The 14,298-nt window shown below is 43.7% G+C and overlaps 1 protein-coding gene across 1 annotated transcript; it reads right to left on the bottom strand.

Annotated features, from left to right (window-relative positions):
* Positions 1–848: 848 nt before the first annotated feature.
* On the bottom strand, positions 849–13,950 carry PDIA4 (protein disulfide isomerase family A member 4). The gene is made up of 10 exons (XM_071561533.1): positions 13,729–13,950; positions 8,491–8,665; positions 6,707–6,912; positions 5,901–6,039; positions 5,204–5,409; positions 3,956–4,114; positions 2,911–3,062; positions 2,428–2,584; positions 2,099–2,332; positions 849–1,521 (listed from the first exon to the last, which is right to left on the bottom strand). Exons 1-10 carry the CDS (start codon positions 13,838–13,840, stop codon positions 1,106–1,108), a joined length of 1,956 nt encoding a protein of 651 aa, XP_071417634.1. The 5' UTR covers positions 13,841–13,950; the 3' UTR covers positions 849–1,105.
* Between the last annotated feature and the right edge of the window lie 348 nt (positions 13,951–14,298).

The following is a 14,298-nucleotide window of genomic DNA, read 5'->3' as shown; positions in this document are numbered from 1 at the left end:
CTAATGATACTTTGCAAGGCAGAAAGCAGTGCTGCTAGGAGCAGCAGAATGGAATACATATCCAGACTGCCTCAGAGACTCAAGTCACATACTCTGCAGCAACACAGCTCTGAGAAGAGGCAGACAGTGCTTGTAGAGCATGTAAGTCTGTGACCTCAACACAGCCCATGAATTTATGGACATACCAAAAGTGGGACAATCAATATAAAAATCCAACTTTAAATTAATATACTCCAAAGGGGAGCTAAGGGAAGATGTGATCATCCTCTGTACCTGCAGTACCTGCTACAGGAATAGAGGCCATCAGAAAGTCTAAGTCTGCTTCCCCAAAGAAGAATCACTATCAAACTTCCCTCTCTGCAAAAGGAAAGGGACAGTAACACACAGGTCTGATACCAGAACACAAGCATTTCCACTGACTGGATGGTGTTTCTGCCATATTCCAATTACTCCTGAACATATTTACGAAGACTAAGATAAAAATGTGTCAATATGGACTAGTAAAGTGAGGTAAATTAGAAAAACTTGCAATTTTAGCATCACCTTCTCTACAGAGAGGCACAAACATTTTGTTACCAGGTCACTGTCTTATCTCAATGGGACCAAATAATTAATCCACACTTTAGAAAACCTTCATTTTCATCCTCAGCAACGAATACAATGATATAGTCAAAAGAACAGGTATACAGAAACATAACAGAAAGGACCAGCTGAAAACACTGTTCACCCCAGTAACCATAACAACAAATAAGAGAAATGTGTTTGGCTGAGGGATCTGCTTCCCTCTTTTTGGTAGTATCTTTTAACTTAAGAACAGCTGCATTTGAGTCAAAGAATAAAGCTCAAGATAGTCACAAAAAATAAAGGATGTATTTTTCTCCAAAGATCAAAATCATAAGTAAGACAAGACATTCATATTAGAGTATTAAGTTCAGTGTTCAGAAAAAACTCTTCTGCCATATATAAAAAAAAAGATACTGCAATTGTTTTACTGCTCAAGAATCTCCTTGCTCAAACTGCTTAACTCTTCTGTCACAAAGTTTTGTCAGTAACTTGATTTTAACTACAACGTACAAACAATTTTTCTTTACCACCCTCATCTTATCTAAAGCTCTTCTTTTGTTCTGGAAAGTTTTGTTGCATGCTCCTCTATAAATTTGCTCAAATGCTCTAAATCTCTGTCCCCGCCTTCAAATTTAATAGGGTTGTTCTTCTTGTCCCTCGGAGCAAAGTAGATGGTGGGGAATCCCTCTACTTTGTAGTGGTCGTTCGTCACGTCGTTGGCAGTAGCATCCATCTTGGCTATAATTAGGTTTTTCTCATTCTTGTACTTTTTGCCTAGCTCAGTATACACCGGTTCTAGTTTCTTGCAGTGTCCACACCATGGGGCGTAGAACTCTATGAGAACATCATTCTTTGGATCCATTACTATGGTATCAAAAGTTTTACCCACTACCACTTTCACAGGCCCTTTGTTATTTTTTGGCACTGGCTGGGACTTCACAATTGGCTTCAGTTTTCCTAGAAGGAAGCAAAACACACAACACTGTTAGAATATGTTAAGAGCAGCCCTTATGATCTCCCCTAAGAAAAGGCAGAAGTACATCCTCCTGCCAGGAAGAAATAAAAAAGAAATCACTTTACCAGCAAATTAACATGCCCCTGCATGAAACACAGGCTGGTTTGCTCATGGCCTTTTGGCCAAATAACCTCATGAAACACAGGCAACAATTTCTTTTGCAGTTCCATAGAACCTTTCTCCATCTTTTTATGGCTGTCCATCCACAAGGGAAGAACTAGTGATTTATTATGGAATTCCCAAATATGAATGATCAGCTCACACTTCAAAGCCACAGGAACATTTTAGGCTTGCCAAGCATGCTCAGTTTTAGAATATAGCTACAACTTACAGCATAGTCCAAGCAACAAAGTTAACGAACCAAAGTTTTAAAAACAAAAGGCAAACATCCTAAAGCTTTAATTCACAGAACATTGCAAGGTTACACATATGACTTTATTTCAGCTACTGCCTCAGGAAAAGCTCTTGGAAGGGTAAATAGAATAATAGGTTAGAGAACCCTATTTTAGAAACTTGTACCTTTTTTGAATGCCAGCACAAACTGCCTGAGTACATCAGAGTCAAACTCTTCTGGCTCCATGGCATATTTCTTGCCCCCTTCATCCAGAATGGCAACATTGACATCCTCTCCACTCTCAAGCAGGCCCAAATCTTTTATTTCAGAAGAATAATCTTCCTCATCAGAAACAGCAAACACGTATTCAGGGAAGTCCTTGGCCACTTCCAGGACTTTGCCTCTCCAGTACTGGGTAGCTGAGAAAACAGAACATGAAAGGATTTGCAATTTCTAGTTACCCATGGCTTACTCCCTCTCAAAGCGGGAGAAATGGTAATTACAACAAACTTACCAACACGGTAGTCAAAACTAAAGTCCACAGAGTAATAGACAACCACTAGAGGACGCTTAGCATATCTCTTGGCATCATTGGAAGGCTTGCGATGACCAACTAGAGGCAAAGCATGTTTTAGCACGTGCTCTTTAATCTCTGACCCATCTGTAGTATCCTGTTAGAAAAGTTGGGAATAAAGTTCAGACAAACAGATTTAAGAGGCATTTCTGTTACACGCTACTTAAAACCAATATTGATGCATGCAAGAATGAGAGAGAGGGGCATGTTATAAACAGCACTGTCACCATACTCTCCAAATCCACCTGGACTAATTTCATAAAATTTTCTTGACAAAAGCAATACAGTTTCAGTGGACAAACAGGTTGCCACAAATATCTAGTGGGAATACAGCCAACAGGAAGACGCCAACTGATCATAAATACAAGAACAGAAAACCTTCAATCCACACACAAACTTTCTATCTTTGTATCAGCTACTCACTTTAAGATTCAGAACATGCATCTTGGGCTCATGCTTTGACTGAAATTTTTCTGGCTGCATGACCACCAGTTTTCCTGGAGATGCTTTCAGTAGTTTTGCAATCTCGTTGCTGAAGGTGTGATGAAATTTATAATCTTCTCTCAAACTGTTAGCTGAAAAATTAAGGTTACGGTGAAGAAAAAGTCAGCAAGTGGACTGACAGCCTCCAACTGAATCTTGAGACTGCAACTGCAAGGAAACTCTCTCCCTGTTCTCGAAGGGATGCAGAACAACCTAGTCCTGGACCAAGCTCTCATCCAGGGGTGAGAAGCAGGTGAATATACATATAATTCCAATGGTACTGTTTGAATGCTGTTCAACAAGCCATCTACTTGCTGAAATATTCTACATACTCAAAAACCTTGAAGATCTTCCAAAACATACAGTGAAACAACTATTTGTTTATCAGTCTCACACCTCTTGGCCAAACAGGTCAACTAGCCAAACTATTTGCTTTGGGGCAGCCTGGGAAACAGCTCTGTAGCTTTCTATGCTGGAGCAACCACATTAGCTCTTAATCCAACTAAAAATGACAGCAGTCCCAGAAGCAGACATAGACAGGTTGCCAGGAATAGTCTAGCTAAACATCCAGAGGTGGATGATGATTTTCTCTCCAGGTCACCTGTCCCTAACGAGTTTGGTAAAGCTCAGCCTCGAACTGTCAGACATGAAACAAGCAGTAACAGATAAGATATCCAGCCTTTAAGCCAGGAAGCTGTGATTTGTTCCTCCGGCAGGAATTTTCCCTCCTCTCTTGTTTGTATGTTTTCAGGGACACAATATCAGAAGGAGGTATCTTCTGTGACTGGCTGATACTTTAGATACAGCCCCAAAATATGGTGGGGCTTTTTTTTCAGTACAAGTAGAAGATCATGCTTCCACTGACTTCTTATTCCTCTCCAACCTCCCCTACCAAACTAAGAACAGAAATGACCTCTCCATGCCCAAACTCCTAGGCAGAACCTCAACAAAATATAATCCATTAGTATTTTAAAAAAATCTGTACCTGCTTCCTGATAGAGCTGATAGGCTTTGTCATTCTCTCCACTAAAGACACCAATGATGATGACATCATCCCCATCCTTCAGAAATTCCTGTACCTGCTTGGAGGTCTGAATCTGTTTGGATGGAGGACCAGCCTGTTCAATCATGTAGTCGACAATGCCTATGAGACAAACCCACCACCAAAAAGTTGCTTAGAACATTTTATTGAACTGAAAGGTTCAGGCATTCCATCTACAACATTGTTTAATACCCCATTTCCTGTGGACAGCCCTCCCACAGTATCTTAAAATCCAAATCAGCAAGACCTCAGTCTAAGTTTTTAAAGGTGCAGTTCTGAATATTCTCCTTCATGTTGGTATCAGAAAAGGTGCCCAAGGGTGAAATTCATGGATATTGGCTGTTTATGCAAATAACTCTCCCTTCTGAAATTACAGACCCCTTACTGACTCCTGAACCTGATATGAGCTAAAGTTCTACTAGGATAGTCTTAAGTCTTGCCTTTTATTTAAACTTCATACTGAGTATTTTGCCAGCCCTTATGGTGCATTCCAGTACATTTCAAGGCTACTCATTTACTCATATTGCCACTACTTCCCCACGTGCATTTAACTTTCTTTAAATTAAAAGTAGCTGATAGTACCACCATAAGATGTCATAAAGTTTACAAATTTAAATTGCTGACCTATGAAGAACATAATTTGCCAGGATTCCCCATCTACTATTGCTATGAGGTTAACTGTAGGGGTGAGTGTAAGTCCATCCCTTAAGGAAAGCTGTATGGAGTTCTACCTTAAAGAGAACAGAGCTACCTGGACTATGTGTGGTGGCTTGTAACCAATGAGAGGCTGTGGTGTATGCAAGGTGAATTGGTTAACCAATTATGTGCTGGCATGTTGGATGTGAGAGTGCATAAAAGGTGTGGATATTACTGTGTGAGAGTTAGTTAGATCTAGATCTACTAGGATCTGAGATGATGTAATAGGAACTTCTAGGAACTATCTACATTTACTATGAGCTGTGAAGATCTGTCTGTTAATCTAACTTGAATAAATCCTCAAGTTGTCAGCCTTCTGATCAAGCCTTCTGATGTCTGCTGTGCCTGAGCTCTTCTGACCGTCAGTCCACAGCCCAGCTCGGTATAAGGGGCTCCCCCTATAGTTAACAAGTCTGCAAATCCTATAGAAGTGTCAAAATATCTGTGGTCAAGGTCGATCTCTCAGAAAAAAAGAAAAAGCAGAAGCTGCAGTACCGTATTTTTCCCGTGGACCGCTGTAGTCATAAGGTTTGCCCTTGCGGAAGATTTTGAGCGTTGGGTATCCAGTAACATCAAATCTCTTTGCAAGCTCAGTCTCAGCAGTGGCATCGACTTTAGCCAGGGGAATAGGAGGGGTGCGGTTGCTGAGCTCCTTGGCAGCCTTCTCATATTCTGGAGCAAGCCTTTTGCAGTGCCCACACCTAGGAAGGGAGAGCAGAGGGCAGTTCTCACAAGCCATGAAGTCTGTCAGGTTCCTTCTACCTCTGAAGAGGAAGAGTTAAGCCTTCCAGAACGCAGAAAGTAGAAATGGGATTACTGAATCTACAGAGGACACTTCAGCCTAAGATGTGTCTCTCCCACCTGAGGCTGGCCTCTATGCCTGGCCTCAAACTACTGTAGGTAGTTTCATTTCCAGAGGTCATTTTTAAACTAAGGACCAGTTATCTTTTCAGTATCTCAACGTGGTCCAAAAACAGCAAATAAGGAGAATCTTCAGTGAAGTTTTGGACACTCCACCTTGTTGAGACACAGATCCAGTCTAGTTTTCAAGTGACTTGCAACAGGATCCTAGGTCCAGATTAAAACTAAGGTACACCAGACCTATGTACGTCTGCACAAGGTAGAGGTGTATAAAGCAGCATAACAACAGAAAACAGGTTCCCCAAGCACAGGTCACTGCCTTCTTGCTTACCATGGAGCATAGAACTCCACCAGGATTATGTCAGCACCATTCACAACATCGTCAAAGTTATCCTGGGTCAATACCAGAGTAGCCTCGGGTGGAGGGGTCCAGTTGGGGTCAGAAACCTCCTTGACTTTGGCCACAATTGCTGAAACACAGTTCAATAACCCCATTAGCAAATGTGCATTATCATAGCAGCAGCATGTCAAAAGTAAGAGATGATATCAAGAATTTAAAATTAGAGTGGCAAGCATGGTCTTGGACCAAGGCTTACACATCAAGCTTACATGCAAACACCTTCTTAATCAATCTCCTTTATGGTTTATTTCCTTGTTGGTATTGCCAAGGTGCAATTCTCTTCACTACATATTGCATCATATGCAGAGCACAGATCTGTACTCGCAGCACTGGGGCACATGAATTCCATCTTAAAACAGATAGAAAAGGTAGTTTTTCCCCTCTGACTGTAATTGGGCACATTAATTAAGTGAAAACCAAGTGGCTTTATATGCCATCAATATGAAGATCAGATGTTTATTGGTTGATCCATCAGCAAGCACGAGACTGCCTCCTCTTTTTGTCAAGTCTTATTTCCAGCAATCTCCTGTCAGTAACAGCATTACCCACTACATGAAAAATTGTCCTCTAGCATGCAACCAGTTGAGAAAACTGGGAGAATTTCAGACTTCATAGTATTATTCTGCTTAAGACAACATGCCTTGAGACCAAAGTCCTTCAAAACAGTCACATATTAAGAAGGAAGATCATGTATTACTTTGCTTTCTTAAAGAGACCTGCAAAGGTCTGGTGCTTACCATCCTCTGTCCGAGAACCATCATAGTCAACAGGCTGCCCTTTTTTCAGGATTTTGATGGTTGGGTAGCCACTGACATCAAAACGACTTGCCAGTGAAGTGGCTGCAGTAGCATCTACTTTGGCAACAGGAATAGGAGGGTCATTTTCCTTCAGAGTTTTGGCTATATTTTCATACTCTGGAGCAAACTGTTTGCAATGCCCACACCTGTCAGAGGAAGATACAAGCAGATACATAAATGCATGACAAGACATGGAGAGGTATTTTGCTGCTCTGCATTTCCAGGATGCCTTCTGACAGATGTTCACATCATCAACACAGAAATGTTTGTCTTGCTGTGTGTTCACATCATGGAGAGACAGAGAATAACTGCAGCTATTGTGCTGTTAATTCAAATCCCAACTTCTTTTTTTTTCTAATTTTCATTCAACATAGAATGTATTTCCATATGCTTTATAAAGCCATAGTAAAAAAATTCCCTAGCTGCTTTTACAACAGAATTTTAAACCTTGTACCATGCTCCTCCTTCCTTCCTGCCCCCACAAATACAGTTTCAATTCAACTTTATCTTCTCCCTAATATAGATTCATCTTCTCTACCTAGTCCCCTAAACCAAACTAAAGAGAAAAATTAACCAGTAGTTATGCTGGCCTAATGAAATCTCACACCCACCAAGGTATGGCAGCACCTGCTCCCTCTCTGGCCACACCAGAACACTCTGGGTAGAACAGAGGCTCCGGCTGCAAAAGCTGCCAGCATAAGAACAGCTAAATATAGCTTGACAAGCTGAAGATGAGACCAAGAAAATGTAGAGAAAAAAATAGAAAAAAAGAGGAAGTGTGTGGCTGATAGCCTGTGCTCCTTAGGCTCTCAACTGGTAGGAGTGGAGGAGTGGAGGAGTGGGGGAGTAGAAGAAAGAAGAGGTGTTTAGTCTATGATGACACACATCCTTCTGCTCAGATAAATTAAGCTTCATGTTTAGTTGTCATGTAGGCAAACTACAAATGCAGGATTAGTACCTACAGCCAAGCAGGGATAGGATTCTCTGTAACAAGAATGGCACTAGTTAAAATGCAACTCCACCTCGAGCAAGATCATATTACTCCCTCTATTCAAAAACTAGAAAAGGACCAAGGGGTAAGTCATCTTTGTAGGACTAAGCCACTAAGAAAAAGAGGTTCTGGCTGCAACACTAATTCAGCAGCTGGGCTAAAAATACATTCTACTCTTGTTTTCCTCCAGTAACCATCCCTATTATTTTTTTCCATAAGAATGCAAGAAAAGGCATGTTCTGGCCTGAATTCTTTGTCTCAGTTGTATGCAGATAAGTCCATTGTAGCTTCTCTGAGCAGGTTCGTGGTAGTGTGTACCTTGGGATGCCATCAGAAGTATCATTGTTAGGCAGATTTATGAGGCACTGCTTAAACTGATAAACAAGTTATGTTCTTAATCACACCACACCCTTCTGGCAAGGACAGAAAAGGGAATTTGAAAAGGAAAACCTTCTAGAATTCCCCTACTACTGAAGACTCCTTCATTTCTCCATCTAGAGGAGCAACTGCACAATTTCTCAGTGGTCCAGCACAAGGATGGCAGCAGGCTGTAAGACCACACAGACTTTCCCAAGGTGCACTGGGACCATTTCTGTTCCCTGACAGGCAGGGAGAGAACCAGGGCTGTGCTTCCCTTGGCATAGGATGGCTCAACATGACCCACACGTGTGGAGAAGGAGCAGGCTGTTGGCTATTGCATAGTACAGGGGAAGGGAACAGGTTCTGAACCCACCATGGTGCGTAGAACTCCAGCAGCACAGTATCCTTGTCTGCAGTAAAGGTGTCAAAGTTTGCATCGTTCAAGACTAATACACCATTTTCTTCTTTAACTTCAGAATCGTCGTCATCTTCGTCATCTTCTTCATCATCATCATCATCGTCATCATCAGCTTCTTTTGTAACAGATTCTGGAAAAGTAGAAATGCAACACATTAGATTGTGTCAAGCTTAACACTGAAGTAACAGTACCAGGTTAAAGATGGACTGAGGACCTCCTGTGGCTAAAAAAGAAAATGGTTAAAATGTGGTTAAAAATCCACACAGGTTGGTTTCTGCTCCACCTACAGTGACAGCTATCTCAGTCTGCAAAGAGTTTTTCCACACTACACTAGCCAAGAATATCAGTATTTCTCTAAAGTGTCAACATCTATTTCTAATTCCAGGGCAAACTAACAAAATGAACACAACAAGAACTAATACACACAGACCTACAGAACAGTTGCCATCAAGGTACTTGGTGAAACGCAGGAGGTGAGACCTGTTTTGCTGGGCAAGAAGGGCACACAGATGACACCTGAATTCAAACAGAAGCCCTTCATCATGCAGCAGAACAGCTTTCCTTCAAGCTTAGCAGCTTGTGGATGGAAAAATCAGGTGTCTTAGACAAAAAGGCAGATGTTATCTGTCCCCAGTGCTCCCCTTGTACCCTTACTCACTAGATCTGTAACACCACAACTGCCATGTGCTGCCTGTCTGAAGGTCTAATAAACAGACATGTTAGCTATAAACCCAAATGTTACAATTCTGCTACTACCAATGTGGTTTGGAGGCAGCACTTGGAAGATTATGCTTCCCTCCATCCCACCTCTCTCACTCAATATAACTTGCTTCCAATTACAGTGATGCTTCAGGTCTGCAATTCATGGAGGAGTCTTTCCACTCACAGAAGCAGCAAACACTCTGCTCTGGATCAGCATCAGCTGCAGGGAGTGTAAAATCAAGTGACTGTTGCAGGAGCTCCATGAACACTCACTCCAACGCACCTGGCAGATGTAAGGTACTCTTATAAAAAAGAAAGAGGGAGTGAAAGCTTCTTTCAAACAACTTTTGGGGAGACCTTTGATTTAAGAAGACCAAAACCAGTGGTCCAGAACAGGCCTTTCAAAAAGAAAGCAGGCTAGTTCAATTCCAGAAGCAAAATTAGCATGTGAAAGCTGAAGCCAGGACATTTCAACTGGTTCATTCTTTGTTGGCTTGGAATTTGAGATGGTTTCTTTAATATTCAACCTTTCATATATTCCTTTAAACTTTTTTAGGTTTTTTTTTAATCTTCCATCAAGACAACCAGACCTTCCTGAAGGCATTTAAGGAATCTCAGTTACAGAAAAAGTAAGGATAATAATTCATTTCAAATGCAAACAGTAAAACAACAAAGCCAAGGCCCTTTTGACCACTGGGAGTCCCAGGAGTGGGGGGGGGGGGAGAGGGGGCAGAAAAAAAACCTGATTAAGGTTTTTTATTTAAAACTATTTTCTATTTAACTCTAACTGGATTTTGACTAAGATGACAGGAGTTACTGCAGCAGTATTCTGAAAATATTCTGAATTCACCTGGAATTTGATATAAACAGGTATGTAAAAGGGAACAAACAAATCCCACTTTTTTCAGACAGACAGCAGACCACAGGAACAATTTCACCACAGATAAAATTATGCCATTAAAGTGCAATAGCTATTTTTATGTTAGAAGAAATAAGCCTATATGCTCTCAGTACAAGCTCTTGGAGAAAGTATGTTCATTTTAATTAGGAGTCAACTTTATGTACCACCAAAATATTAAAGCTTCTGATGAGGGGAGAGATCACAGGAGATCAGTTCTCACACAACAGTAGTCACATGGATTAGGTTTCTTTGACAACTATTACTGTTTCATCTGATCTCTGAAGCAGCTAAAAGCACTACTTGCCAGCAGACAATGCCTCCTGTGTTGCAGCACTTGCTCACCTTTGAGGGAAGTCACACACCTGCAGGACTGCCCTGCTGAAACAGCTGGTTTTCAGCAGGTAAAACTTCTGCCTTACACAGGAGCCCAGCAGTCTGGAGGGCTGTTTCACCACAGGCTGCTCCTGGTTGGTCTGTGCCTGAATTTCCTGCAAGTTGCACAATGCCGTTGCTTTTCCACATGAATTGCTTCAGACTTGACACAAAAGAATTTGAGCAAAACTAGCTGGCCAATTCTGCTCATGCATCTCAAACTAACCACCAGGTTATGACCCTCATGCCTGTTTACTATGCTAACTACCTTCCCCCAACAGAGCCAAAGACCAGTGCAGCTACTGTGGCACAGGCTCATGGTTTAGAAAACCAAGAACAAAGCATCCCCTGCAAAAACACCCTGCACGGGTGGGAAATGTAACCATCACATCCAACATCCATCTCAAATCATTCTGTATCTTTCCCTGCAAGGAGCAGTACAGGGTGCCAACACAAAACTTCCCTGACAGTGACACATTGTTATGGGCATTGTACACACCCACTTCCTCCTCCTTGGAAAGGGAGGCAAGACAATAGCACTGGAACAGTGGGACTCCACCTTTTACCAAGTGGGAGGAGGACATGCATTAAAGAAAAAAAAAGTTAACCACACCTAGAAATTGGTCCTTAAGGGTGCAAGCTCTACCACAGCTACCTCTAACACCTCTTTTAGTGGTGGGACTCAAAGACCTGCTTCGGGGACTTTCAGGGAAAAGGAAGTGGGATTACTTTTCATTAAGAACAAGAAACTTTCCTTGGCATTAATGATTTACAATTTAAAGAAAATAGATGTAGAATGAGTCTGTGACACCTGAAAAGGCAGAAGTAGCTAATAAATACATGCATAAGAAAGCTCATGAAAATAAAACAGCTGCCCCAAAACTGAAGTGTCTTTGTTTCTCAAAGCTACTTGCAAAGCAGGTGGACAAACGAACAAGTGGCAGCTGTGGCTAAAACCTGCCCTCCAGTAAAATATGGATCACTCCCTTTTACTCCAAAAAATCCTTTCCACAAGTTTCAACACATTACTCCACAAGTAAAAAACAGCATCAAATGGTACTATTTTAAGACTTGCAGCACATGATGCTGGCTAGCAGGCCTTCTTCAAGACGACAGCTACTCTAAGTGAAATTAATTCTTGCAGTAACTTCACTGATCACTCAGCATTTATCAGAAATCTGACCTAGTAATCTTTTTTGAAGTAGAGTAAATCCTGTACAAAAAAAAGCTGCATCCAAACATCAACAGCTTCAGGATTCTGCCTGAAAGTTTCCTTCTAAGTAACGCACTTCCAGGACTGGATGAGCTCAGTTTTCAGAAACCCAGAAGTCAACACTCATACTCTGTTCCTAGGGCATTCAAAATAATTTCAACAAAATCAGTCCTCCTGAGCTTTTCTGTAGTGGATCCTCTACATGATCCTTCCTTTTTCTTCATCAGGATGCTAAGGGTGTAACAGTCACAATCCAGGCTAACCTTACTTTGAGCATATTTGCCTCACTGTCCCAACTGAGCTTCACTTCCCAAACCAGGCAGTGTAACGAGCCAGATAATCTGAACTTTTCAGCTCCCAAAGAATCAATGTACACAGGATTACTTGGTTGTTGCAAAGTAAACTTATGCCACTTCATACACATCTGCATTCATTCCAAGGGCAAAAATGGAACTATGTGCATGTTTAATGCAAAGGCTTTCTAAAGCCTATTCATGATCTATAACAATTTCTAGATACACAGGAAAACGAGTCAGGTTGCACAATGGATTAGTGCTCAGCTTCCACACAGCAGGAAAGACTTCCATCACCGTGTACCTTTGCTTCAGAGAACTCAGAAAATGAGAACAGCACACCTGGGCAATACTGATGAGAGTCTGGCCCACAGGAAGCAGAGATTACTGCTGTCAGCCACAGGTAACACTGTAACATCACAGGTGATACTTCATCGTTAGAAGGGAGTAGGGGAAGTCAGTACTAGGCTTTGTCACATGCTACAAACCAACAATAATCAAGTGTTACAGCTAAAAGCAGAGAAAGAGACATAATACTTGTATTTCACTTTACACCTGGAAAAAAAGGGCTTCACAGGAAGATTCTGTATCTCCATCTCCTTACTGAAGAGGTCATATCCTTTAACACAAGTCTCTTGATCCTCATCCTACAGATCATACAGTTACACTTACAGGGTAACTGATTTAAAAGCACTTCTTCGAGTTTTAGTGCCTGTTCAATGTGCAAGAATTTGCAGGACACGAGTTCAAAAGGTCATCCCTAATTCAGTCTCCCTGAACGTCCTCTAATACTTAACATACAGGAAATAAGAAAGATGCAGGATTTACCAAAATCCACATGAAAGAAACTTAAAACTAAAAAAAGGAAACCTTCAAACGCCTGCCTCCTACGTACAGGCATGTACTAAACTGAGTAAGCCTGAGCAGCTTCGTTTCAGCTCATTTTGGAAGAAGAGACAGGGGTCAGTGAAATTCAAAGACAACGGGAAGAAACGCCAAGAAACGGGCAATACTGGGCCTTCTTTCTGTGAGAAAAAATAACTCAAACAACTGGTTTGAAACACGAAGAACACACAGATCCCCTGGACAACGGGATAAGGAAAATAGTGCTCAGTAGCCATAGACTCACGGAAGGTTAAGGGTTGGACGAGAACTTAAAGATCATCCAATTTTAACTCCTCTGCCATGGGCAGGGACACCTTCCACTAGATCAGGTTAGATACTCGAACAATGCAAGGGTTGGGGCGAGGACCTCGCTGGGCAACCTGTTCCAGTGTCTCACCACCCTCTCCTAATAACTAACCTGAATTTCTCCTCTTTCAATTTGTACCCATTAACTCCTTGTCCTACCACTACAGCCCTGGCAAAGAATCGCTCTCCGGATAACGAAATCGCAGTGACTCGGAATAACGAATCGCAGAAATTAAACCGCAAATCTACTGGCGATTTAAAAGGCAAGACTTCCCAACATGGCTAATCGCTGCTGAGCCGCACACCCCGCGCTCGGAGGGGCCGCCCCAGGGCGCGGGGCCCACGGGCAGCGCTGGGACCGGCGGACCGCCCAGACCTTAGCGGCTGCACGTGTGGGCCCAGCTCCTGGGGGAGCACCCCGGCCCCCGCGGCGCCAGCCATGCCGGGCTGCCCGCGGAGGGACCGGGATGGGGCGCGGTGGGACCGGGATGGGGCGCGGGCCCGGCCCTCCCTGCGCTCACCTCCGTCGCCGTCCTCCTCCTCCTCCTCCTGGGCCGCCGTGCCCCGCGCCAGGAGGGCGATCTGTGCCAGCCCGAGCAGCAGCAGCAGCAGCCACAGCCTGCGCACCCGCATCCTGATCCTGATCCTGCTCCCGATCCTGATCCCGATCCCAGTCCCGGTCCCGATTCCGGACCCGCCGCCGCTCCCGGCCCTGCTCCCTGCGCGGCGCGCCCCGCCCCGCCCCCTGCCGTGCGCGCTGATTGGCTGCCGCCCCGCCACGCGCGCCGCGCGCCCGCCAATCGCCGATCGGCACGAGGGGCTCCGGCGCGCGGTTTCCGCGGGACTCGCAGGGGCAACCCAGGGGAAACCCCCGCGCCGGTGGCGGGACGGGACCGGTCGGAACGGGACACGGGCGCGACCGACCGGAGCGGCGGCGAAAAAGCGGCGGCAGCGCCGCTCCTTAGACCCAGCGGGCAGCCCTGAGCTGCCGCCCGGCCATTGGCCGCCCCCAGGTGCCGCACGGCCATTGGCCGCCCGGAGCTGCCGCCAACCGCGCGCCGCCACGCGAGGGTGGGAGGGGCGCGCCGGCC

Source organism: Pithys albifrons, chromosome 7 (assembly GCF_047495875.1).
Source record: "Pithys albifrons albifrons isolate INPA30051 chromosome 7, PitAlb_v1, whole genome shotgun sequence".
NCBI lineage: Eukaryota > Metazoa > Chordata > Aves > Passeriformes > Thamnophilidae > Pithys > Pithys albifrons.
This window is presented reverse-complemented; position numbering and strand designations above follow the sequence as displayed.

What these genes read in the sequence shown, in the direction of transcription:
- PDIA4 (XM_071561533.1), bottom strand. Translation starts at nt 13,840, where the DNA reads ATGCGGGTGCGCAGGCTGTGGCTGCTGCTGCTGCTGCTCGGGCTGGCA. An exon ending in GGAGGAGGACGGCGACGGAG is followed by an intron (nt 8,666 to 13,728) that starts GTGAGCGCAGGG and finishes CTACTTTTCCAG; the next exon opens with AATCTGTTACAAAAGAAGCT. An exon ending in GTGGAGTTCTATGCTCCATG is followed by an intron (nt 5,410 to 5,900) that starts GTAAGCAAGAAG and finishes CTCCCTTCCTAG; the next exon opens with GTGTGGGCACTGCAAAAGGC.